The 26,259-nt window shown below is 47.0% G+C and overlaps 4 protein-coding genes across 9 annotated transcripts in view; 3 read left to right on the top strand and 1 right to left on the bottom strand.

The window, feature by feature from the left end:
* SAMD8 (sterile alpha motif domain containing 8) overlaps window positions 1–1,179 on the bottom strand; it is a 56,736-nt gene extending 55,557 nt beyond the window's left edge. The window contains exon 1 of the mRNA XM_069068295.1: window positions 753–1,179. Coding sequence (XP_068924396.1) covers window positions 753–794 — 42 coding nt within the window. The 5' untranslated portion in view covers window positions 795–1,179. The remainder of the gene's footprint in view (window positions 1–752) is intronic.
* Window positions 101–8,772, top strand: DUSP13A (dual specificity phosphatase 13A). 3 transcript variants are annotated; one of them, XR_011164476.1, is made up of 4 exons: window positions 2,155–2,422; window positions 3,291–3,508; window positions 4,523–4,934; window positions 8,750–8,772. XR_011164476.1 is itself a non-coding variant. In XM_069068303.1 (3 exons), exons 1-3 carry the CDS (start codon window positions 2,262–2,264, stop codon window positions 4,729–4,731), a joined length of 588 nt encoding a protein of 195 aa, XP_068924404.1. In that variant the 5' UTR covers window positions 2,155–2,261; the 3' UTR covers window positions 4,732–4,935. The 3 variants fall into 3 exon arrangements, 1 of the variants encoding a protein (XP_068924404.1); XR_011164477.1 differs by lacking the exons at window positions 2,155–2,422; window positions 4,523–4,934; window positions 8,750–8,772 and adding exons at window positions 101–310; window positions 1,272–1,548 and having other exon boundaries at window positions 3,291–3,428; XM_069068303.1 differs by lacking the exon at window positions 8,750–8,772 and having other exon boundaries at window positions 4,523–4,935.
* Window positions 8,773–9,573: 801 nt separating this feature from the next.
* On the top strand, window positions 9,574–11,473 carry LOC138146418 (dual specificity protein phosphatase 13B-like). The gene is made up of 3 exons (XM_069068297.1): window positions 9,574–9,897; window positions 10,334–10,554; window positions 11,209–11,473. The coding sequence occupies exons 1-3, from the start codon at window positions 9,713–9,715 to the stop codon at window positions 11,451–11,453; spliced, it is 651 nt and encodes a 216-aa protein (XP_068924398.1). The 5' UTR covers window positions 9,574–9,712; the 3' UTR covers window positions 11,454–11,473.
* A 1,214-nt stretch (window positions 11,474–12,687) lies between these two features.
* LOC138146419 (dual specificity protein phosphatase 13B-like) lies at window positions 12,688–25,938 on the top strand. 4 transcript variants are annotated; one of them, XM_069068301.1, is made up of 4 exons: window positions 12,688–13,045; window positions 18,875–19,063; window positions 20,268–20,485; window positions 25,472–25,938. In XM_069068301.1, the coding sequence occupies exons 2-4, from the start codon at window positions 18,876–18,878 to the stop codon at window positions 25,672–25,674; spliced, it is 609 nt and encodes a 202-aa protein (XP_068924402.1). In that variant the 5' UTR covers window positions 12,688–13,045; window position 18,875; the 3' UTR covers window positions 25,675–25,938. The 4 variants fall into 4 exon arrangements, with proteins under 4 accessions (XP_068924402.1, XP_068924400.1, XP_068924399.1 ...); XM_069068299.1 differs by having other exon boundaries at window positions 18,830–19,063; XM_069068298.1 differs by lacking the exon at window positions 12,688–13,045 and adding an exon at window positions 15,494–15,737 and having other exon boundaries at window positions 18,830–19,063.
* Window positions 25,939–26,259: the final 321 nt, after the last annotated feature.

Raw genomic sequence — 26,259 nt, 5'->3', positions numbered from 1 at the left:
CCATGGCCTGGTACCCAAGGCCCTAGCGGAGGAGGAGGCTGTGGGGTGGGGAAATAAAGGAGGGGAGGAGCAACCAAGGAGGGGAGGAACAATAAAGGAGGGGAGGAGCCAATGAGGGCGGGGGGCGGGGCAACTGGACGGACACGCCCTGTGGGAGTCGAGCGTTTCTGGACCCGAGAACAACTGGCTGGGGGGGAGCACCTCACCTCTGGCCAGCCCATCCCCGAGACGGTGGACTGAGGGCCAAACTTAGCTGCGTCCGGATGACCTGGCTTCGAATCCCACCCCCGATGCTAGCCGTGGAGCCAGGGCAAGTCACCGAACCTCTTGGACCCTCAGTTTCTTTATCTGTAAACCAGGGATTCTTATCCCAGGGATTCTTATACGGCCGGCACGGGGTGTTGACTCAGACGAAATACGAGATGAGGCCATGCTGAGAATTTCCCTGTATAAAATGTCAGATATTCTTATCCCTTGGGACAGACGCCCACAGGGTCTGATTTTACTGCCTGGCCCCGGCGGGATAGTTGGGGGCGGGGGAGGGAAGGGAATCCGAGTCGGTGTCACGCCCGAGTGCGCTCGTTATAGTGTGCAGTCCTCAAGTGCGGACCCTCGGGCTGCAGTCAAAGAGCCGCACTTGAGGACCCAGAGGGAGGCGCTTGGCCTCGAGGTTGCCCACCCCTGTCTTATGTGACCCTCGCGGCAGTAGCCTTGCATTGCAATGGAGATGAAGAGATTGAAGAGCGCGATACCTTTGGACTCTGCTCCTTGCGACTTGAGGTCCAGCATCTCATCCCCTTCCACGCCCAGGTGCCTCCAAATCAGGGGGTGTGGCTGAGGAGGTGGAGGAGAATGCTGCAAACCAGGCTCATTCCGCACCGACTAGACACGTCCCTAGACTGGTAGTCTGGGGCCTCAAGCTCTAGGCTTCCTCCCCAGCTCTGACATTGTTATGATTCAGAGCAGGAAACAGCTGAGAAACTGCTCCCACCAGGGCTGGGTCATCACCTTTTCCCAGCAGACACAGGACAAAAGTCACAGAAGCCTCTTGCCAGGGAACCTGTCTCCAAGTCATTCATGGCACATGGGGCTGTAGGTGTCCGAGGACAGATCTGCCCTTGCCCGTGCGCATAAATCCTTACTCCAGATTATATGTTGAATTATCTTTTTCTCAAAATCTCCAATTCTACTCCCAGAACCATAGCATCCCATTAGATTTCAATCTGGAAGGAAGCTTAGAAACTGTCTAATCCAAATCCCTCATTTTGCAGATGGAGTCATGCTCAACCCTCTGACCACTTGGGATCTTCTTTTCCATTCCGTTGCCAAGATCTGTCCATCTCCTTGATTTCCACCATTCAAACACTGCCCAATCCCCACAACTTGACTGTTTATGTGATTGGAATGCCTGAGTGAAGCATGTGGTTGATTGGAGCTTTAGGAACCTTCTCTGGTTCTACTCAGAAGACCAGACATGCCCCATGCGTTTAATCTCTACTGCAGCCCAGGACACAGTCAATGTGTAATGTTTTACAATCTATGATGATGGTAAGCTTGTGTCTTATATTTCTTCAGTGTCCCCCCATAGTGTCTGGAAGAGAACTGGACCCACAGGAGGTCTTTCCTCAAGACTTGTGAGTTAATGAATTTCATTTATCCTTAATGAAATTCATTTATCAGGATAGGCCTAGATGATTGATGAGAGTATCTGTCTGGTCTGGATTGGAACATAAAACAGGAAATTTTACCTTCTTGAGTCTGTCACTGCTCATTCTCTTCACTCACAACTCCAAATCTGGGCCTAGAGTTAGGTTCCAAGAAGAAGGCACGGTTGAATACACTGGCCTACAATCAGAGCTTCACCCCTAATACACCCTGCCCACATTTGTGTTAACTTCTCCCAGTTCTTAATTCTAGCACTTTCTAGGGGCAGGTATAGATGTTGGCAGGGGGCAAAGAAAGAAGAGAAAAGGTAATGGATGCTGGGGCTTGGGGAAAGGGAAACAACCCAGTAATATCAGGGAGGAAAAGTGACATGTTTTCTCTCTGGCAGCCACTGTGCCTTGCTGAGTCATTTGCTGCTCTCCCACCTGTCCCTGCCAGTCTCTGGAAAGGAAAAATGATACCTGAGTGAGAGAAGGCACAAGTCCTAGGAGGGAGTTGTTACACCCTCCACCCCACCCCACCAATATACCCATACACACAAACACAGGCATACCCTGGATTTCTCCAAGATAGAGAGGCTAAGGTGTCTCCTGCTGATGTCTGAGGAAAAGGGATCCCCAAGGGAGATCAAAGCTGAGACAGATGACACTGAATCTCCCTGCCCCAGTGTCTCTGAAGTAGAGCAGCTCCTCAGGACGGGCCAAGTCTCCAGCACCCATGTGGATGAAGTCTGGCCCAATCTCTTCATAGGAGATGCGTGAGTGGTGATTTGGGAGTAAGAAAATGCAGCTGGGAAGTTAGGATGAGGGAGGAAAGAGAGGAAACCTGTTCTGTTAGGAAGTCTTTACAGCAAGGGGTGTCTGCAATTAGAATTGGCCATGACCATGTGGGGGAGGGGGAACAGTCTCTAGATACAACCATAAGGTGGGACAGTGAGGGTGCCCAGCATTCCTAGAGGAAAAAAAGATACTGGCCCTGGAAGCTAAGAGCTTTGTGTAGATTCCAGAAATGTCCCAGAAACTTGGAACAACTGACAAACCTGGGGTAAGGCAGGCTTAGGGCATACAAGACAGATGTAGTTACAGGGACTTGGGTGAAAGACAAGAGGTAGAACTGGAGTGGGCAATGTATCGGAGGTTCCTAGAACCTCCAACTGGTCCATCTCAGCTTGTTTCAGCCCATTCCCTCCCTCCTCTTGGCTCAGAAGAACAATGGGAGCTGGGGACAAGAAGAATCCCTAAAGCTCTGGGTCGGAAAGGTAATTTACAGATAAGATGGGTACATGCAGTGTACCCAAGGTCTGGGCCCAATGAAACTGAAAACCTCAGGTAGCAAAGGGGGTCCGCCAAACCTGGCTTCACACTACCCACAAGGAGAAATATGTGTTGGGATGAAAGGGGGAGGTTCAGGGGCTAGGGACAGAGAAGAGTTGGGAAGAGGCCCAAGGCTTGAGCTTGGTGGCTGTTATTTCCTTGTATTTTTCCTCAGTACCAGAAGCCTGAGGATTTGTGCTTGACTGCATGGCCAACTAAAGCCTCCCTCCAGATGTCTCCTACCCCCCATCCCTAGAGTAGCCAGCCTGGATCAATCTACCAGTCACCCTATCTGTCCTTGTCTTCCTCTAGGGCCACAGCAAACAATCGCTTTGAGCTGTGGAAATTAGGCATCACTCATGTGCTGAATGCAGCCCACGGGGGGCTTTACTGCCAAGGGGGACCTGACTTCTATGGCAGCTGTGTGAGCTACCTGGGTGTGCCTGCCCATGACCTCCCCGACTTCAACATCAGTGCCTACTTTTCTTCTGCTGCGGATTTTATTCACAATGCCCTCCTCACACCTGGGGGTATGAAACACTGGTTGGGAATGGATGGGTGGGCTTCTCTGTTCTCCCTGGTATGCAGTTCACCTCAGAAAGTGTACCCTCTCCAACCCAGTAATATCAGGCTTGAAGAAATCCCCCATTATGATGAGGGGGCTCCAGAGTGACTCAGGCTTCAACCCACATGGCCCCAGATTTCCATTTTTGCCCTAAAATATATTCCCCATGAGGAAGCTGGGATGGTAGGAAGGAGGGAGGGGAAAGTCAAAGAAAGAACCTGGAGAAACCAAGAAGACAACTTAAAAGGGTTGGGAGCAGTCTCTCCTCTTTCTGCAATTCTTAATTCACTCAGCTAGCCAGCCTCAACTCTTCATGACAAGTCAGCACCATTTTCTGGGCCTCAGTTTCCTTATCTGTACAATGAGATTGAGGATAATGATGGCTTCCATATATATATATATATATGTATAGTCCTTTATCTTCTTTACAACATTTTCACATCTAGCCTATCCTCATAAGTGTAATGTAGGGCAGGTTAAGTCCTTCTACTCTTTCAGAGATAAGGACAATAAGGATCAGACTGGTGAAAGGAATTGTAAACATCACACAAGTGACCTTTGGTAGAGTTGGGGAAAGAATCAGCTCGGGGCCTCCCAAGACTTTGTACTATGTTATGGTAATGGAAAATGGTGAAAGGCCAACTAAACCTGAAGTTGGAGACCTCCATTTCAGGCAGGTTCCCCACCCCTGGTTTAAGGTCTATCCCTGATAAATTAACTGTGTGCCCATGGGGAATTCACTTCAGCTCCATTTCCTTGTCTATAAAATGGAGGTGATAAAAATACTCATACCTCGTGCCTCACAGTTATAGTAAGGAAATCTTGGGGTGATATAGAAGTGTGAACTATTTTTCCCAGGGTGGATGGTTCCCAGTGCCCCGGTGAAAACAGTGAGTGATTAAGTTTATCAAGGGAGTGAGAGGGGATTGCCTCCCCTGTAGCTTCTCACCATCTTTTTCCCTCTTGCTTATTCCTCCAGCCAAGGTCCTAGTTCATTGTGTGGTGGGGGTCAGCCGATCAGCCACTCTGGTCTTAGCTTACCTCATGCTGAGGCAAGGGCTGACTCTGCGGCAGGCTGTGAATTCCGTGAAGCAACGCCGTTGGATCTTCCCCAACTCTGGTTTCCTCAAGCAGCTGTGCCAGCTGGACAGGCAGCTTCAGGGAGCAGGGGGAGCACCAAGGGACTGAGAGGGCAGCCCCTCATCACTTTCAGGCCTCATCTATTAAGGCGACATGCTCACCCTCATTTTGCCCTTCAAAAGAGAATAGGACAGAAGAAGTCTCACCAAAAAGGAGATTTCTGCCTCTGCAAGGCCAGGGCCGGTTTGGGGTGGAGGAGGATTAGGAGTACCCTCTGTCTTTTGCCAGGATTGGTCTCTCATCCAGGACAGGTTAGTATGGCTCATGGAAGCTAGGTGATTTAAATATACCAACTTGGGGATGGGAGAGGAGGGGAAGAGTTCTGAGACTCAAGGAACACACCTGGGGAGAAGAGTTAGGTCTCCTGGGGATAGGAGGAATGAGGAATATTTAGGGGCCTGTGGTGGTCTGCTCTCTCCTATCCACTAATCCCTCAAATGCCTTATGTGTCTCAGCCTGAGCACATCAGCACACCAGTCATCCCCTTTGGAAGACACTGGTTTCCCACTCCCACAGAGAGGGCTAGATGAAGTCTGGTGGGAGGAAAGAAGAGAGGAGGAAGAGAGAATACAAGATAGGATGGGCGGGGGGAGATGGGGAGGAAAGGTATGTGTGTGGGTAGGAGGTGTGGACAGGGAAACTTCTTAGTTGCCTAATTTTGTCTTTTGGCCAGGCCCTTCTTCCTTCCCCTGAAGGCAGCAAAGGGGTAGGGATGAGGAAGGGCCTGAGGAAACTGCCTGCTAGTTCTTATGGTCATCAAATCCTAACTGTTACCACCACCTCCCCCCCAACTTCTACCAAGTCATACACAGGATTCATCAAACCAAGAGCTCACCCTCAATCCCAGGCCCTCTGCCACCATTTTGGCTACTCATCTAACCTGCCAACAATGTCCTGGTTACCCATGCTGGCAGTTGTAGGAGTATGTTTTTGTTCTGGGAAGGAGGTAGGACTGTGTCCAACTTTCCTAGATTGGAGGAGCAAGACAGATGCCAGTGCTTGGGGGCAAGGAAACAGGTCTCCATCACATTCATCCCCCTGCCTCTAATAGGCCCCTCTACCTAAGATCTTCCAGCTTCACACATATCTCCACATGCTTCTCCAGGCTCCCACCAGTTTTTCCCCATTCTTTTCCCTTCTCTTTTCAGCACTCCTCCTGCTTCATTCTTTTACCCCTCCCAGCTCACTCTGAGGGAACCCAGGCTAAGACCCTTTGGGCAGGGACTTTAGGCTAAATTCTCTCCTGTCCCAGGTACTCAGCTAGAAATGGAGAAAAAGGAAGCTACACATTACAAAAATGACTACCTTAGGATTCGACGAACTTGGCCCTTAACATTCACATTTCCCTAGATCAGAGGATATGATAAATGACCTTAAAGAGGTCATCCTTTGGAGCCAAACCCCTTTTCTCTGCCAGATCACTCCCAGCCTAGACCAAGAGGATCTCTCCTGTTCTGAGATCTCCAGAGAAGGACATGTCACCACTCCATTTCCCATTTCCAGTTGTTCATACTCACTTTGGCTAGTCCTCAAATTCATCCATAAGTCTATTCTGAGTTCCTCCTGCTGTCAGTCAAATTCATATCTTCTTGTTCTGTCTATAATAGAGGCAGAAAATGACCCATATTCCTGCTACTTATGATACAGAAAGAAGCTTTTCTAACCCCTCCTGATGACCATTCTTCCGAAGTCTTTCCATAGAACTTTAGTGATGAATTCTGGGATTTGTTTGCATCTCCAACTACTAAACTGAAGGAGGATAGACTCTCCTTACCTGTCTCCTATTTTGAGGTTCAGAAACCTGGTGACTGCAGCAGACTCGGAATGGATTGATATGGCCACAGGAATTGAGGGAGGAGACATGAACTGCCATATAAGTGATATCAGAGAGGCAGCCTGGTAGACTGGAATTAGAATCAGAAAAAAGCTGGGTTTGAATTTTGCCTAGATATTCATTCGCCGTGAGCTTTTGAACACACTGAACCTTTGTACCTCAGTCTCCTCACTTGTAAATTGAAGGGGTTAAATTTGATGACCCCTATGGTTCCTTCTAGCTCAAAATTCATGGTCCTATGAGTTAGGGAACTGACTCTCAAAGCCAATTAATAGACACTAAAGCCTGAACTTTAAATCTTTCTGGCCTGTTCAGGGAGCCTGCCCAGCCTCCAGGTCTCCAATTTGGGAAAATTCCAGAGTGAATCACTAAAGATATGGCTTTTGAACCTCTTGAGCAGCAATAGATGATTATAAAAAGCCAGAGTGACTTTATCAAGAACAGGTCAAGCCAGACTAACCTCATTTCCTTTTTTGACAAGATTATTAAACTAGCATATGAGGGTTATAGCTTATCTAGATTTTTTTTTGGTGTCTTATAGAGAAGATAAGGAGATGTGGATTGACTGACAATATAGATTGATTCACAGCTGGTTGGATGGCTGGATTCAGAGAGTAGTTGTTAATGGTTCAGTGTCAATGTGCCAAGAGATCTCTATGTACCCTGGGGATGTATGCTAGGCCCTGTGCTTTTTAATATTTTTTAACCACATCTTGCATTTTTAATGGCTCGCCAAATTTGCTGAAACACAAAGCTGGGAGAGCCAGACAATATACTGATTGATGAGTCAGGATCAACAAAGATCTTATGCTGAATCTATTAAGATGAAATTCCATCAGGATAAGTCACTCCTCTGGGTACCAAATGTCAGCTCCACAAGTACAAGATGGGAGAGGCACATGGTCTGACAGCACTTCTGAAAAAGATCTAGGCAGCTAGGTGGCACAGTGAGTAGAGCACTGGCCCTGGAGTCAGGAGGACCTGAGTTCAAATCCAGCCTCAGACACTTAACACAAAAACTAGCTGTGTGACCTTGGGCAAGTCACTTAACCCCAATTGCACTCCCCCCCCAAAAAAAGGCAAAAAAAAAAAAGCTCTCAAAAAAAAAAAGAAAAAGATCTAGGGTTTTAGTGGACCGCAGACTCCACATGAGGATGATGCAGAAACTGGAAAAAACAAACAATAAACAAATACAGTCTTGGATTGCCTCAAGAGGGGCACAGCTTCCAGGAGTAGGGGGATGATAGCACCACTGAACTCTGCTCTTATCAGTTGTCATCTGATATATTGTGTTCAGTTCTGGATGGCATAATTTAAGAAGAATGGTGACGAGTTAGAGAGTGTCCAGAAGAAGGCAGCCATAGCAACCAAGTATGGCAAAAAGTCGTGAATCTGTGTCATAGGAGGCTTGGCTAAAGAAACTGGGGAGGGGCAGTTACCCCGGAGAACATAATATGTGCTTTCAAATGTTTGCAGGCCTGTTTTGGGGAGGAAGAATTAGATTCATTCTGTCTGACCTCAAAGGTCAAAGAAGCCAATTTAGGCTTGATGTCAGAAAGAATTTCCTAACAATGAAAGCTGTCCCAAAGTGGAATGGGGAGCCTCAAGGGGCAGTAGATTTTCCCTCTCCATAGGAAAGGGAGAAGAATCTGGAGGACCAGTTGAGTAAATTATAATTTATGTTGGGGTTGTACTAGATGACTGAGATCCCCTCCAAACAACCCTCAAATTCTGTGATTCTGATCTCAGGGTGTCCTAAGTCTCCTTCTTGAGGAAGTTACCCAGACATAGAAGATTAGGCCTCTGGAAGTGACTTTCCTTAGAGGTCATCAAATTCAATCCCTTCTTTTTACAAAAGAGGAAACTGAGGCCCAGAGAAGTTAAATGACTGGCCCAAAGCCACAAGGCTAGTCAGTGACAGAGCTAGGTCCAGAACTTGTGTTCCTTGACAAACTTCATTCTAAGAGCACACCATGTGCTAGATTTGTCTCTTGCTGTAAAATGAGCTAGAAAGGGACATCTCCCTGACTGTGCTGGAGGTCACTCACACAATCAGGGAAGTCAGGAAGTAGGAGCTGAGTCCCTGGAATGGTCACCAGGAGTATTCTCTCCCTTGGGCTTTCCCTTGGCTTATGACTAAGTTCAGTTGGACTTTGGTAATAAAACCCAGAATGACTTAACTGTGTGTCAAGTGGCTATTTAGTAACTTGAACCCTTCCTTCTTTTTTCCAGGAAAAAAAAAAGGTTACTGAAGGTAGGTCACCTACAAACAGACTTTTGCTTTTAAATCATATTCCCCTACCCCCTTTTTCTTCCCTTGTAACAACAACAAAACCCCCAAACACAAAGTTTAATAAAACAGACTGATTCATGAGCTGTGGTTAACAGCATAAGGCAACATTCTGCATATACCCACAGTCTTCTCTACCTCTTCAATGAAAGGAAGGAGTTTTAGCTTATTTTCCCATTGTTCATGTTAAGGACTCAAGATATGAAGGCAGTCTAGTCTGGAGTGCTTCTCAGGGAGCCAGATCTTTGGGTCTCTTGTTGGGGAATGGATCAGGGGCTAAAGTGACTTTTTGGATGAAAAAGAAGCTTAAAAATGAGCCTCCTCTACAAAGGAAAGGGTAGGAAGAGAGATGGGAAGAAGAGAAAAGGAACAGGAAGAGAAGAAAGCTGGCTAAGGTAGAGTGTCTGGAGCTAAAGAGATAGGCCCAGGGGCAGCTAGGTGGCACAGTGAGTACAACACAAGCCCTGGAGTCAGGAGGACCTGAATTCAAATGTGACCTCAGACACTTAACACAAAAACTAGCCCTGTGACCTTGGGCAAGTCACTTAACCCCAATTTCCCTCCAAAAAGCAAAAAAAAGAAAAAAAGAGAGATAGGCCCAAGGTCTTGAAGAACTAGGAACCCTTCCTGCTTTGTGATGATGCATCTATTATGTCTTTGTGAAAATGAGGAATCCTTGCTCTACCATCAGCCCACTAAAGACCACTAACCCAGAGAGGAGTACTTCAGGAAGTATACTCAGGCTGTCCTAATATCCCTCCCCTTGGCACCACCCACACTCTCATGTAAGTAGGCTAGTATTTCCCTAGGGAAAGCAGGAACCCCAACAACCTTTTCTCTTGTCTCTATTTTCCCTGCCCCCATCTCCTTCCTACCCATGCCATCTTTTGTTGTTCCCTTACATCATGGTTTCCTTGGACCCCACCCTGACTAGAGCAATCCTCATTGAGGGTCAAGCAGGTGGGAAGATGTTTCACAAGGTCAGAGATAAGACACCAGAGATAGAAGATCTGCAGAGACTCCTCTGGACTCAGAACGGGTCTGGGAACCACATGGATGAAGTCTGGCCTAACATCTTCGTGGGAGATTTGTAAGATATCTCTTCCCTTTGTCCCTCCCCTGATTTCCTATCTTGCCCCAAATTATACATCCTGGGACCCAAACTGGGGATCAGATCCCAGAGGGATCTGGGGCTGGCCCTGGAGAGGCCACAGGGGGAAAGAATGCTAATTTAGCTGGATGTCTCCACCCCATCTGATCTCTAGGGAATGAGCCATGGGGCTGGAGAAGCAGGGCTGGATTGTGGGGTTTGGAGCTGGAGTTAGGCTCTGGGCTGGGGCCTAGGAAGTATATTTTAGGGTTTTGATTATGATTAGGAGGTTTCAGTTTGGGATGTGGGTTAAGGTAAGAATTAGAGTTGGGGATTGCTGAGGTTGAAGCTGGGTAAGGCTCCCTGTTATTAGGTGCCCATCACCATCTGACCCCATAGCAACTTCACATCTCTCGGACTACCTTCCCCACCATAGATGGGCTGCTAGGAATCTCAAAATGTTGCAGAGCCAAGGGATCACTCATATCCTCAACGCCGCCCATGGTGGACTGGGTGTGTCTACAGGACCCAATTATTATCATCATTTACCTGTGACCTACTATGGGATAGAGGCTTTTGATGACCCTGCCTTTGACCTCAGTGTCTTTTTCCATGAGGCAGCAAATTTCATCCAGGGAGCACTGGAGGCCTCAGAAGGTGAGAGGGCTAGCTAGTTGGAAGCACTTCCTCCTTTGCCCAAGTCATAGAAACACTGACCCAAGGGGGCCACTAGGTGGCGCAGTGAATAGAGCACCAGCCCTGGAGTCAGGAGAACCTGAGTTCAAATATGGCCTCAGACACTTAACACAAAAACTAGGCGTGTGACTTTGGGCAAGTCACTTAACCCCAATTGCCCTCCAAAAAGCAAAAAAAAAAAAAAAAAAACCAAACACTGACCCCCATTTCATTCTCAGGATCATGCAAAGATGATTGGGAGCAGGAGTCAGTCTAGAGTTCTAGGACCCTAAGACCAGTGGGGTTTAAGATCTATAACTGCCCTCGATTTTCTGTTACATTGGGCTGCAGGTTCCCAGTGTATAAAATGGAACAGGGACTCTCCTTCCTTGATCTTCCCTCTATACCCACTTGAGGCTGTTCTCAATGCCCCATCTTCATGGCTTTGTTTATTGAATTTGGTATCAAGAAAACCTGAGTTCAAATCCAGCCTTCGATACTTACTAGCTGTGTGACCCATAGTGAAGCTTAATCTCTGTTGGCCTTTGTTCCTGATCTGTAAAAGGAGAGAATGGCACATGATGACCTCTAAGGTCCCTTTCCATTCTAAATCTCTGATGCTCTGGTTTTTCCCAGGGAAGGTGCTGGTTCACTGTGCCATGGGGCTCAGCCGCTCTGCTACCCTGGTGCTTGCCTTCTTGATGCTCCGGAAGCAGTTGACCCTGGTGGAAGCCTTGAGGACAGTAAGTGTCCATCGAAACATCTGCCCCAATCGGGGGTTCCTCTCCCAGCTGCGTGACCTGGACCTCCAACTTAGTGAGGAACAGCAGAAAGGGAGCCGTGAGATGCTGATCCCGCCCACCCCTCTGCACCGAAAATAAAATGGCCTTAAAAAAAAAAAGTTTTACTGACATTTTACTAGGTTCAAAAGCTCTGCCAATGGGGTCATCCTCCCTTAAGAATGGATTGGGAGGGTGCAGATCTGAAAGCTAGAACTTTGTCCTCAGAACTGTGCCCATGTGTGCCTGGGAAGGGTGAAGTTTGCAAGGATCAAGATGGTGGAGGGACACTGCGAGCTGAGATAGAAGAACTTTGCCAAGGTTCCCTAGAGATTTTCCAAAGTTGGAATGTTGATGGATTGGGTTGGAGATGTGAAGACTTCTGAGCAGGTTCTGGTCACAAACTGAATTTCTGCTTAGGGTCCAGGAAATGTACAGAAGTCATACCTCTGTATAACCCTTCCCAAAAGCCACTTCTCTGAACTCTAGGCTGCAAACAGTGACCCATCCTCCACCTGGATAGAATTATGGGTCATAGATTCTTACAGAAGGGACATCTAGCTTCTGCAAAGCATCGGCCAAGGAGTTGGACTTCGTTTCCTGACAAAATCCTCCCAAACTCCTTGCTACTCTGCCCTGTGGCCTAGCATCCTGGGGATGAACTCAGTCAACTCTGTGAAGAGAGAAGGCATAATAAGCATTTATACTGAGCACCTACCATATGCTAGGCACAATGCTTTATACATATTATCTCATTTGAATAGCGTTCAAGCTTTTCTCTATCCACCCCTTTCTTAACTTTGCTCCCTCCCCATCTTTCTTTCTCGTACAGCCAAGGACAATGGGGCAGGGGAGAGGAGAGGAGGTGTAATAGTCTAGGAAGGGACCGAACATCAAGGTGGCCAAGAACAGGTGGCCAATTGGCAAGCCCAGTTTCCTTTTCTTTCTCCATCATACCTCCACCTCCTAAGTGGGACAAGACCATAATCATGAGACTTCCTCCACTTTGCTGTCTATTTTTTTGTGTGTTTTTTTCTTTTTGTAGGGCAGTTGGGGTTAAATGACTTGCCCAAGGTCACATGGCTAGTAAGTGTTAAATGTCTGAGGCTGAATTTGAACTCAGGTCCTCCTGACTCCAGGGTTGGTGCTCTATTCACTGTGCCACCTAGCCGCCCCTCCACTTTGCTTTCTACCCTCTATTTCTGCAAAATAATAAAAGCTTGAAAAGAAATCTCACACATTTTTAAATCTCCTTGGCCAGGGATCAGTTGCTTACAGCCTTCTCCTGCTATTCCTCCCACCCCCAGCTCCCAACAGTCATTGACACATACCATATATATAGCCAAGGCTGAGGCTAGATTAGCCATATCCTTAGCATGCAGAGTTCTGATAATGGGTCAGAGGGGGTGGAGGCAGGTGTCCAGTGCCAGGACTGCTAGACGGGGCTCAGTCTCATGCCCTTGCCATGCCATCATCTCGGCATCTTCCCCTCCTGGGAATGAGCAGGACTGATGGCCCCGGGTAGGGTGGGTAGTAAGAAGAGGAGGGCGGAAGGGGGGAAGCAGATCATGGTTTATAATTAAACACAAATCCAAAATAGAAGCAGCTTCAACAGAGTAGAGACAGGCAGCTGGGAACCTGCCTATTGGGAGACTATAGCCATCGGCTGGAACCAGACTAGGCCCCTTCCACAGGTGAGTGACTCCCCCTCCTCACCCTGTTCTAGGAATGCCTAGAAGGACACAGCCCTTTGGTGGCATGTGCTTGGGGGCAGCAGGGGCACATATGGGACTCGGTAGCTGGGTGTGTGTGGGGAGTTAGAACCACCTGACCAACAGATAGGAGTCAGAGACAGAGGAAAACTGACAGTCAAAAGAGATGTACAGAATTGCAACAGTGTGACTCTCCTCAGCACAGACAGAACAACCCAGAGCTGTGTAATTAGAGGTTGGTAAAGGAATGATTAGTTCCACCTGACAGGTAACCTGACAGTGTGGTGTAGTGGTTAGGGAGCCAGCATGGCATAAGAGAAAGCCCACTAGGTCTGTAGTCTGAGGTAGTGGGTTCAAATCCCAAGTCTGCCACTCACTACCTTAAATTATTTAGATTATCTGGGCCTCAGTTTCTTCATCTGTGAAATACGGAGAGGCATGCATAGCATATTGGTTTTGAAGCCAGAACAACCTGGGTTCAGGTCCTTGGCCATGTGACCCTGGACAAGTCACTTAAACTCTTCCTGCACCAGGTGACTCCCTAAGACTGAGTTGTTGAGGAATTTTCTCACCTGAGAGTTCCCTTTACCAAAAAAATCACCAACCCAGTCCCCATTGCCCTCCCTCACCCAAAACCAAGAGATGAGACTAGACCACTAAGGTCCCTTTCTCCTCCGAATCTATAATCTTCTAAGTGTGGGACTTGGAGTAGGAAAGACCTGGACTGGAATCATGTTACTGATTGGGTGACCCTGGGAAAGTCACTTACTTCCCCTGAGTCTCAGTGTCCAAAGTTAAGAATGGAAAGCCCACTACCCATGGGCTCCTCTGTTTTCAAATTTTTAGGGGCTTGGAGAGGAAGGGAGGGAAGAATACAGTTTCTCAGATGAACAATGGAGACAGGTGATGGGATTGAGGGGAGCAGAAAGGAAAGGGCCTTCCAGCTGCCCAGGAGGGGCAGAGCCAGGATGGAGGGCAGCATTTATTTCCACCTGTGAAAGAGAAGCTTGTTAGAGACCTCACAATTTCACTTTCTTCTGTGTCAGGGGTTCTTAACCCTTTGTATGTGTGTTTCCTGGACTGCTTTGGCAGGGTCTGATGAAGCCTATGGACTCCTCAGAATGTTTTAAATGCAGAAAACAAAATATATAGGATTATAATACTTATGCATAAGATTAAAATATGCAGGATTAAATACTTATCAAACTATTAAAAAAAAGTTCACTGACCTCAAAATAAAATTTCCCTTTCAAAGCTCTTTACAATGTTATGCCTTCCCTTGACTAGACTGGATTATTTCCTATAAGCAAAATCTTGACCCTCCAACTCCCCCAAACCAAAAAATCCCAAGGGAAATGACTTGAATCAGGTCATAAGAACAGTCCGAGGCTAAGGGCAGGCAGAAAGCACCCCAGGGCAAATAGCAACTAGTGTAGAGGTCTGCCTCTGTACTAGATTGCCCCTGGAAATCCAGAAAGTTAGTGCCAACAGGGTGCAGGGGGTGGGTGGGTGGGGGAAGTATCCCTTGGAAGAATAAGGATTCCTCTGATATCCCCATCCCTTCTCCAACTCCCCCCCTGCCCTCCACTTCTCCCACCCCAGGTGTGGGGAGGGATCCCTAGGATCCTTGATCTGGAGTTGAAAGGAGCCTTAGAGATCAGAATCAGGAATCTTGAACAAGGACAGACTCCTGTAGCCACCTACTCCAGCCCCCTCATTTTACAGATGCTGAAACTGAGGAAGTGACTTGCCCATGGTCATGCAAGCAGCAAAAATCAGAGACCAGTTTGAATCTGGGTCCTTGATTCGCTGGGCCAGGTTAAAATGATTTCTCCAGTGAGAGACTTGCGAAGCTTCTTAGGATCTCTCAGCTCAATAATCCTTCCTGCTGGGAAAGGTGCTAAATTGTTGGCGAATGTGGGCCACAGGGGAGGAAGTTTGTTGTATTGCTAAAAGGTCTTCCTGGGTCTGGGATATTGGGGTTTTTTGTGTACCTTCCCGCAGTCAGGCTGCAGAGCACGGGCTTGGCCACGGGAGGGTAGTCTTACCCTATGTTTGATTCTGGGAGGCCAGAGAAAGGCATGGCAAAGCTTCGAAAAGCTGGGTGGGACCGGGTCTGTCCATCAGAACTGTAGCATGGAGACAGTGTCTGGATTCAGGGGGCAAGAGCTTCCCGGAAGCAGCCCCCAACCTCAAGCTGGTCAGGATCAAGGCTGGAAGGGCCCTGGGCCAACCAAGCCTGGCCAACCAGTGGGGCCAGTCCCTGGTTACCTCCTGTGTTGGTGGTTTGTTTTTGGCACCCGCTGTAACCTCCCTCCTTTCCTGCCAACACCCCTTCTCCGGGGCCCCTTAAAATGACATCATATGAGGCCGCTTATTCTGCGGTCTGTCTTGGGCTAGCTGAATGAGTACATTGGTGCCTTGAGAAGGCCTAATGAAGCTGCAGTGTGTGAGGGGTTCCTCTTCTGGCCAGGGATAGCTCAGGGCCTCCTTCCTGCTCCTCCCTCCCCCCTCCCCCCACAGGCTTCCAGGTCGACCAGCTGGAATTCTAGACGCTTCACAGCATCTGTGTTCTCAGATGGAACCTCAGGCCCCTGTTCCAATCCCTACTGTTGAGTCCAGCACTGCCCTGGCCCCCAGAGCCTCCAGACTCAAGCCCTAGACCATGCTCTAGGTAGGTGGGGTTATATATAGGTAAGATGCCCATTATTGGGGAAGGGTTGGAGTTTTCCTGAAGGATCAGGCAGTCCTTCCATGGCCTTGAGCTTAGTCCGGCTTGTAGCCTGTGAAATCTGCAGAACCCCACAGCCAAGGTTTCCTGGGAGTTCAACTCTTTGGGTCAACAACCATCTCTACCACCAACAGGCTGTGGGAGTTTGGGCAGGTCATTCAGGTTTCTCTTCACCCCTGCTGCCAGTTTTTAAGTTGAGATTGTAGGTCTTTTCCCCACCAAGTGGAAGATTTCCTTTTACATTGTCCCATACCTAAATACCCTGAATGGGGGGGGGGCTGAGAAAGAAGGTGCCACCTCCATCCCTCATGGCTAGCCATGAGTATGCAGGATGGGAGGTCAAAGTCAGAGGGACACCAGACCCTAATCTCACAGCGTTATAAGCTCCAACTTCCCAGAGATTTCCTTATACAGTCAGCTATCCAGATAACCCACCTTTCTGGATAAGACACAGCCAGTGTCTCCCTTTCTGTGCCCACTAGGGCCCTGGAAACATGCTCTGTCACCCCAAAATAATGGTTCTGGATATAGTTCAGGAATGCAAAGGAAGAGAGGAGGAAAAGTTAAGGCTGTGTCTAACCTTTCCTAGACCAGATGGGAAGGTTCACTGCTATCCGAGTGGGGAGAATGGAGGGATGGTAGGCTTATGACTATTTTCACCAGGAATTCCAGGGGCAGTATTAGCAAAGAACTCCTGATGCTGGGTGAGGAACCTGGAGAGTCCATGGTTACATTCCAGCCACACTCTTGAGTAGACCCCCATTGGCATCCAGAGAATAGTACAGGACATTATTGTCCCTGCTCCAGGTAGAAGTCACTCCAGTTTCTAGCTGCTTCAGACTCATGTGAGTGTCCCCAAGCTTACCTGGGAAAATTGTGAGAAGGACTTGGATTCCCTCGCCTACCCCCTACACCCAGGGCCAGTGCCCCTTGGGCCTAGAGACATACATGCAAGTACTGTATCCACTATGTACTATGAAAAGAAGCCCAGGAAACAACAAGCCTTCCATGTTTACTGAACTCTTCCAGCTTGGCTTATTTCCAACATGAGGTGGTGGACCTGGCCCAGGTAAAATTGGTTCTTGTTAAGATTGTGAAGTCACATCATTTTCTTTCAGACACCTCTCACTCGACTTGTCTCCTCTCCCCTAAGTCTTGTCCAGTTCCTCAGCTAGTCACCATCAAGGCTTTGAAAAACAGCCTCAAGGCATCACCCCTCTCTGAGGTACTGCACCTAGTACACATTCCTACAAATAACAAATTACTTACACCCTTAACTTACAAATTGTTCCTTCAACTCAATTCCTGTTTACCTCCTAATCAGGAGAGAGAATAGTCCAACCATCAGAACAAGAGCCCTCATAAAAGTTAAAAAGGAAGATTATAGCTCGCTTTCCTTGAATGGTAGACCTGTTTTTTGTTTTAATAAAAAATACTTTGAAGTTCAGTTAATGGAGGACAGTATATATTCCATTGCAATAATAGTAACAAATAAAAAAATCGTAGAATCACAGAATTTTCAAGGGGGAAGGGTCCAATCTGAAGGATGCTGAGGGTCATGTTCAGCCACTGAAATGAAGGAAAAACAGCTCAGCCTCCAAACCAGTCCATTCCACTCTGACCCTGAGAACGTTTGGGAGAAGGAAGTTGGTCAGGGCAGGGACACTGAAGTCCCTTCTTACTGCCAGATTCCTGGTCCCTTTTTACTGGGAAAAGAGAACTGGGTTTTGCTGGGGAGTATATTAGGGGAAAAATCACCTGTTCAATTTAGCACCTACTATGTACCAGGGCAATTATCCTGGGCAATCCAAAGACAAAAATGATATTGTCCCACCACTGTACTCTGCTACACATGAGTAGGGGTCTGGGACAATCATGTCCAGAAGAGGTTGACTTGACTTGTTTAGACCGCAGACGAGTATGTGGCTAAGTTGTGTAGCCAATGGGACAGGTACTGAGACCCTGACTGGCCTTCATCGGGTGGTTTCATGGGCAACAAGGTGCTAGTCTAGGAGAAGAAAGAATGGAAATGTAGCTTTCCTTGAAATATGAACTGAGAGCCCTGAGGGGCAAGGGATGATATAAACCCTTCAGGGCTCACTTGTGTCCTCTGTCTCATGGCTAAGCTCAGGCAAAAAGGCTGGCGAGGTATCCCTCTGTCATCATGGTCGTAGCAGAATGGCCTCTACCTGCCACCCAGGTTAGGCAGAGGGGAGGGAAAAGAAGATGGTGCAGACTTATAAAATGGGAGGGAATTTTAAAGATCTCCCAGTCCAAACTCCTTATAATCACAGCCCCATTCAATTAACTAACCTCCCACTCATTTTGGGGGCGCAAAAACTGAGGCCAGAGAAATTAAGAAACTTGCCCAAGGGAACGTAGCTCTAGACCTGAACTCTAATCCAGACCCGATGTGACATTTGAGCAAGGGTCTTTTTCTCTCTAGCCTTGAGATTCCTTCTCTGTAAAATGAGGTGCTTGGAGGTGATGACCTCAGTGACCCCCCTCCTGATCCTGGAGGAGGTCCTGGGATATGATGATCTTCTGATTCTCAGTCCAGAACTGTTTCCCTTGGACCATGCTGTGGAAGCTACCTGTAGGTCATATGCAGCTCCTTGTTGGGCTGCCCGAGGGAATGGGGATGCAGAGTAGCACCAGAAGATCAGTTGGACCAATGCTCCAATGGGAGATCCCTACCCTTGCCTCTGCAATGGACCCGTTCTCCCCTGACTTTGGCCTTCCTGGCTCCCTTCTTTCCATAGTTCCCAAAGCCATCTCCCAACTCTCCTCCCATGGCTGATTATATGAGAGGACAAGTTCCTCTCCTACCTCTCCTCCCTTCACTGCTAAGAGAGAAAGGTGTCTTTCACTCCCTCTACAAAAAACCAAAACAAAAACGAAAACCAAAACCCAAGCCAAACAAAAATTTAAAACCAGGCATCTTTCCTCGTAGTGATGGAAGAGACAGCTCTTCCTAGATTCTGGGACTCATTCCTCCTCCTCCTTCCCTCCCACTTCCTTCCTCCCTCCCCCAGGGCCCGCACAAGGACAGCAATGGGATGCCCTCCCCTGTTTTCCAGGATGGATTCACTGCAGAGACAGGACCTGCGGAGGCCCAAGATCCATGGGGCAACCCGAGTTAGCACCCAGAACCTCGTCCCCTACCAGACACCCACCTTGGCCTACCTGCAGCGCCTGCTGTGGATTCGAAGGGCCTCCTCAGTGAGCCACATCAATGAGGTTTGGCCCAACCTCTACCTGGGAGACGCGTAAGCCTACCTTCCCCAGCTTAACAATGATTGGAGGGAGATACACACCTGAGGAAGCAGTGAAGGACAAGGGTCTGCTCAGGGAGGACTTCTTCCTGAGGAATAGTTGAAAGGCCCAACTCCTAGGCACCTCCTCCCGGGTAAGAAAGGGAAGAATGAGGGAAAATATCCAATAGGGAAAAGTGGGGGACATGGTTCCCCAAGAGACCAACTTCTTTCTACCTTAAAACCAAAGCCCTCAGTGCATCTCTCCCCTTGGGAAAGAGGGCCCCAGCTTTGAAAAGAGCCATTTGGGTGAATTCTCCAGGCTGGTTCACCCTGACAATCCCCTGCCCTTAGGTGGGGTTCTCAGTGCAGGGGTTGGTCTGTACCCCAAGAACCCCACTGATGCCTGGACATCGGGGGCCAGAGAGATGACTTAAATTAGGTGCTGGAGATAACAAATGACTCAGTTCTTACACTCAAATAGTTTGCATTCCACTATCCACCTTGGCGTAGTGGATAGAGAGCAAGGCTTGGCACCAGGAAAAATCTGGCCAGGTGACCCTGAGCAAGTCACTGAACCTCTGCTAGCCTTAAGCAACCCTCTAAGACAAAAGGAAGGTGATAATCTGAGTAATTAGGACTTTCCTTATCTTCTACCAATAAAATCACAGATTTAGTCCCCGATCCCATTTTATAGATGGTGAAACTGAGGCCCAGAAGTAAACTGATTTACTTAGAGGTAGCTAGGGGGTATAGTGGATGGAGCACTAGACCTCAGTTCACATACAATTTCAGAAACTTACTAGCTGTGTGGCCCTGGGCAAGTCACTTAACCTCAGTCTGCCTCAATTTCCTCAACTGTAAAATGGGGGTTCATAATAGCAGCTACCTCCCATCATTATTGGAAGGATTGAATGAGATGATATTTGTAAAGTGCTTAAAAATACTTGTTCTCTTCCCTTCTTGGTCCATGGTCACACAGCTAGCAGCTGTTTGGAACCAGGCCAGAAGCCTTGAGCTGCTGGGTCCGCATCCCCGGGCAACAGCACTCTGTCCTCCACACCTCCCTGACTCTGAGGAAGGCTTGGCCCTTCTGCCACCCTGCCAAGTCACCCGGCCTCAAGCTGTTCCTCGGCCTCCCTCCCCATAGCCCAAGCGAGTCACTGACATTCTGCCAGCAGCAGCGTTCCATGTCTTTCCTTCCTTGTTCACCCTCCAGATATGCAGCGCGGGATAAGAGTAAGCTGTGCCAGCTGGGCATCACCCACATCGTGAATGTGGCTGCCGGCAGGTTCCATGTGGACACAGGAGCCAAATTCTATCGAGGTTTGCCTGTGGAATATTATGGGATTGAGGCTGATGACAATCCCTTCTTTGACCTCAGCATTTACTTCCTGCCTGCAGCGAGATACATAAGAACTGCTCTCAGCAATCAAGGTGAACCTTCTTCTCCTCCTCTTCCTTCTCCTCTTCCTCCACTTCCTCTTCTTCTTCCTCTTCTCCTCTTCCTCCACTTCCTCCTTCTCCTCTTCCTCCTTTTCTTCTTCCTCTTCTCTTCCTTCTCCTCTTCCTCTACTTCCTCTTCCTCCTCCTTTTCTTCTTCCTCTTCTCCTCTCCTCTTCCTTCTTTTATTCCTTCTCCTCTTTCATTTCCTCTTCTTTTTCCTTTTCCTTTCCTAGTAGTGGTATATTTGAGAGAGGGGTTGAAGAAATTGAGGGAGGAACCTTAGGAGTCAAATAGGACAAATGGCTCTCAAGATTTGAAGTTAGACATTTCCAGAAGAGCCAGCTGGGCCCATTCTGAGAGGGCCAGATAGGTGGGCAAAATTCTCAGGGGTTTGGGCCACCTTCCCCTCCCTTCTCCTCTCCTCTCCACCCCAGAAAAGCACAAATACTCAATAATCACCCATTTGGGAAGGATTAGATAGAGGATTATAGACTCAGAGCTGGAAGGGGCCTTAAGGTCATCTGGCCAAATCCGTTCCTTGGACAGCTGAAGAAACTACAGCCCAGAGGGCTTCCGTGACCTGCCCAGCCCACCTGCCATGCAAGCAGGAAGTCCTTCAACTCCAAAATTCTGTTCTTTCCATTATCCCATGCTCCTCTAATTCCCTCACTTCTCATTTGAGGAACCTGAGGCCCAGAGACATTTGCCCCAAGGTCCCATAACAATGATCATATATTCAGAGCTGGTAGAGACGTTAGAGGCCGTGGCATCCAACCCCACTCATTTTACAGATGAAGAAACTGAGGACATTAAGTGACTTATCCAAGGTTATACAGGGAGTGTCAGAGATGGGATTTGAACCCAGGTTTTCTGACTGCAAAGCCAGAGCTCTTTCCACTCTGCCACTTTTGGTAAGTAAATTGCCTTCACCAGTGCAAATCAGGGCCAGTTTGAGAAAGTTGCTTGGCTCACTGAGAAGTTAAATGATTTTGGAAAGAGTTTCACAACTGGGATGTGTCAGAAGCAAGACATCTTCCTGACTCTGAGCCTGGAGCTTTACCCAATTTATTATGCTCCCTAGTGGGTAATAAAGTATTATTATTCCTATTTTTCAGATCAGGAAACTGAGACTCCCTCAAATGAAAAGTGAAAATTACCTTCCCTGGAAAGGATTTTTAGCAATACTTTTTTTTTCTCTCCCTCAGATATATTCATATCACCGAGGTGAAATCTGTATTTAGGAGGTATTTAATCAGGAAATAAGGGAGCAAGTATCCCTAAAGGAGTTTCACTCTACTCCTCATCTACTCATGCCTGCCCAGTGGAACAAATGGCCACAGTATAGTCCCCAGAAGCATTGTCTAGAGGCTTCACTGTGGTTATTGAGTCACTGAGAGAAAACTGAAAAGGCCATAGTATAAGTTACCTGGTCCTTATGCCTAGACAATGACTGGTTTTCCTGAGAAGTCTCTGGGGAAAGCTTAGCAAACAACTGGGGTACAAGATGATGCACCCTGGAATTGTCATGGGGGACCAGTCTGACATAAAAGGGACTCAGGATCTCTGGGTTCCAGGAGGGCGGGCAAGGCCATCCCTGTAAGAAAAGAGGTTGGGAGATATAATTAAACATCTGCACACAGGTAACCATCATGCTATAACGGACATCAAGGGTAACTCTGAAAGAGAGAAGGATTCATTCACCAAGGGACAACAAACCCGAGGGTGAAAGGAGGGAGGAATGGCCCACTTCTGCAGTGGGATGTGCTATGGACTGACTGCCTGTCTTTGAATTTCAGCTTTTTGGGTTTTTTTTTTTTTTGTTTTGTTTTTAATGCCAGTTGTCCAGGACAACTCTTTTGAAACATGAAGCCGTACAAAAAGCACTACATTTCCTATCAGAGAACATAAATTCACATCCCACCACTGCCATTTACCATTTGTGAGACATTGGATGATCAGCCTTTCAGGGTCTAAATTTCTTCATCTGTAAAGTCAGGGCATTCATCTAGATCAGGGGTGGGGAATCTGCAGTCTCAATGCCACAGGTGGCCCTCTAGGTCCGTCCTCAAGTGCAGTCCTTTGATTGAATCCAAACTTCACAGAACAAATTCCCTTAATAAAAGGATTTGTTCTGTAAAACTTGGACTCAGTCAAAAGGCTGCACCCAAGGACCTAGAAGGCCATATGTGGCCTCGAGGCCGCAGGTTCCCCACTCCTACTTTAGATAACTTCTGAGGTGCCTTCTAGCACTAGATGTTAACTACTGAGGTCAGGTCAGTTTGATTTTCCTCCCCTTTCCCCTACACTTCCCCAATCACTGCCTATCGCGGTGGAGAGGCTTTTGTAACTCAATGAAACTATGAGCTATGCCATTCAGGGTTACCCAAGACAGGCAAGAAGAGATAAAGAAGTTTTCTTAAATGAGTGATGTAAAGAAATAGAAGAAAACAATAGAATGGGAAAGACAAGTGGTCTCTTCAAGAAAATTAGAGATATCAAGGAAAAGTTTCATGCAAAAATGGGCATGGTGAAATACAAAAACAGTAGGGATTTAACGGAAGCAGAAGAGATTAAGAAGAGGTGCCAAGAATACAACAAAGAATCTCACAAGACCTTAACATCCCCAATAACTACTACAGTGTGGTTACCGATCTAGAGCCATACATCTTGGAAAATGAGGACAAGTGGACCTTAAGAAGCATTACTAACAATAAGCCTAATGGAGGGATGGAATTCCAGCCGAGCTATTTAAAACCCTAAAATATGATGCTGTTGAAGTGCTGCACTCAACATATTAACAACTTTAGAAAATACAACAGTGGTTACTGGATTGAAAATATTAGTTTATATCCCAATCTTAAAGAAGGCCAATGCCAAGGAATATTTAAATTATTGAACAATTGTGTTTATTTCACATACCAGCAAGGTTATGTTTAAGATTCTGCAAGTTAGGCTTCAGTAATATGTAAACCAAGAATTACCAGAAGAACAGGTTGGTTTTTGAAGAGGCAGAGGCACTAGAGACCAAATTGTTAACATTGAATGGATTACAAAGAAAGCAGAGGAGTTCCAGAAAAAAAAAAACAACACTGTCCACTTCTGCTTCATTGAAAGCCTTTGTGTGGATTACAACAAAATGTGGCAAGTCCTCAGAGAGATAAGAATAGCAGATCATTTTACTTTTCTCCTGAGGAAACAGTATGCAGGTCAAGAAGCAACAATTAGAGCCCAACATGAACAAGTGATTGGTTTAAGACTGGGGAAAAAAGAATGACAAAGCTGTATATTATCACTCTATTTATCTAATTTATATGCTGAGTACATCATGTAAAATGCCAGGCTGCATGAGTCAAAAACTGAAATTAAGGTTGCTGGGAGAAATATCAACAATCTCAGATATGTAGATGATACCACTCTGAGGCAGAAAGTGAAGAGAAATTAAGAAGCCTTTTGATGAAGTTGAAAGAGGAAAGTGTAAAAGCTAGCTTGAAGTTTAACGTCCCCAAACTCTTAAGATCTTGGCCACTGGCCTCATCACTTCCTGGCCAGGAAGAGGGAGAAGAAATAGAAGGATTAGATTTTATATTCTTGGGCTCAAAGATCACCACAGATGTGAATGCAGTCATAAAATTAAAAGACACTTGTTCCTTGGAAGGAAAGTTCTGGCAAATCTGAACAGTATATTGAAAAGCAGAAATACTGCCTTTCCAGTAAAAGTCCCTCTAGTCAAAGCAATGGTTTTCCCAGTAGCAATAATGGCTGTGAGAGTTGGACTAGAAGGAAAGCTGAGCACTGCAGAATCATGCTTTCAAATTGTGGTCCTGAAGAAGACATTTGAGAGTCCCTTGGACAGCGAGGAGATCAAATCAGTCAATATTTAAAGGAATTAATTCAGGCTATTCATTGGAAGGTCAAATACTGAAGCTGAAGCTTAAATATGTTGGCCATATAATGAGAAGAGTCATTGGAAAAGACCTGGATGTTGGGAAAGATTGAAGGTAAATGGAAAAGGGGATGGCAGAGGATGAGATGGATAGATGGGGTCATGGAAATAATGAACATGAGCTTGGACAGACTTCAAGAGACAGAGGATAGAAGGGTCTGAAGGGCTGTGGTCTATGGAGTCACAAGGTGTCAGACACAACAAGAAGGTATAATCCTGATTCTGTCCTTCACCAGACAGATCCCATATTTGAAGGGAACCTCGAGGTCATCTTATCCAATTTACGCATTTTTCAGATGAGGTAGTTCCCAGGGTCACATGTAGCTATCTCCTCCTCTCCCTGCAAACCTCCATCTCTGACCTTAGTTGATTTCACAATTCATTGTACCATAAGGTTAACTCTAGGTCCCCAGTCTGCCCATTCACACCCCGAGAGAATGATGCCTGCCCAGGAATCAGTGAATTCAAGATTAGGACAAACTTCCACTGCAATTCATTCTAGACAGGATTCTCTTCTCCTTAGTTTCCCCACTGCCTGACCTTTGAAGTGCCCTGTATCACTGGGACTATTCATAGTCACAAAGTCTAAATCAATTTCTACTCTGCACTGGACACCAGTTCCCTGGAGACGATGGGCTGAGCGAGGAGAAAGTTCCTGAGCAGTTCTCTCAGGGCCTGAGCCTTCCCAAGCACAAGGGCCTGGAGCTTTTCTCAGACTTTCCCTAGTTCCTTAGAAACCTTGAAAGAAGAGGAATTGTGTCTTTCCTTGGATTCTCTCTAAGTATCCTCCTGGAGTCTGGACATGAGAAAGATTACTTTCAGTCCCTGACTGCTGTTAAGGGTTAGCATCCTTTAAATTTCAGAGCCTAAAGCTCCAGTTACCCACTGTAATTGACATCTTTGCCTCTTGTCTCTAGGGGGTTTGGATGGGGCCATATCCATTGAGCATTCAGTTATTCTCTATTATTATTCAATTATTAGTTCTCCTGTGGTTGTGGCTGTGGTCATAACTAGTCTTTTATCTCTATCTGCAGGCCGAGTATTTGTGCACTGTGCCATGGGGGTCAGCCGGTCTGCCACACTTGTCCTGGCATTCCTCATGATCTGTGAAAATATGACCCTGGTGGAGGCCATTCAGACAGTGCAGACCCACCGAGACATTTGCCCCAACTCAGGTTTCCTCAGGCAGCTCCAGGTCCTGGACAGTCGACTGGGGCGGGAGATGGGGAGGCTCTGACTGGGCAGGTAGTTGGGACTAGAGGTCCCTTAGGGGCCTCCCCTTCCCACCTACCTTGCAGAAGACTGACAGCCCCCACTGTTTAGAAAATAGACCCTGAGATGTAAATATCAAGATATGGGGCAGCAGGACGGCAGGGGCGGGAAAGGTTGAGAGATGATGTTTTAACAGGTGAATTTGCTCAACTTGTTTAAAAAAAGAAAAGATTCTTTATTGCATAGAAGAATTGGTCTCAATCTATAATAAAGAATTAATTCATCAGATCAAAAATGGACTTGTTCTTTGTGCTTGTAAGAAAGGCCTTAAACTTCTCCCTTTCTCTTGGCTCCCCAACTCACTTCTATTGTCCCCACCTGAAGGCCTACAGAAGTCTGGCCCAAATCAACAGGCTTGGACTAGGCTTAGATTTCCAGTACTTTGCCATCCTATTTATCACCAGATTTTGCCTCTTTTCTCTGTATAGAGCCACTTAGCTCCTTACTTCCTTCTACATGGCCTTTGCTAAGTTCCTGGGTCACCTTTCACTTGGACTCTTACAAACTCCTGCTATTAACCCCCAGTTACAGCTCTGTTTCCCATCTCATA

The sequence above is a fragment of the Petaurus breviceps genome, unplaced genomic scaffold (assembly GCF_028583685.1).
Source record: "Petaurus breviceps papuanus isolate PSGF00001 unplaced genomic scaffold, PetGlider_PUasm1.0 90762, whole genome shotgun sequence".
Lineage (NCBI taxonomy): Eukaryota > Metazoa > Chordata > Mammalia > Diprotodontia > Petauridae > Petaurus > Petaurus breviceps.
The sequence above is the reverse complement of the archived record's forward strand: the minus strand, read 5'-3'. Positions and strand labels throughout refer to the sequence as shown.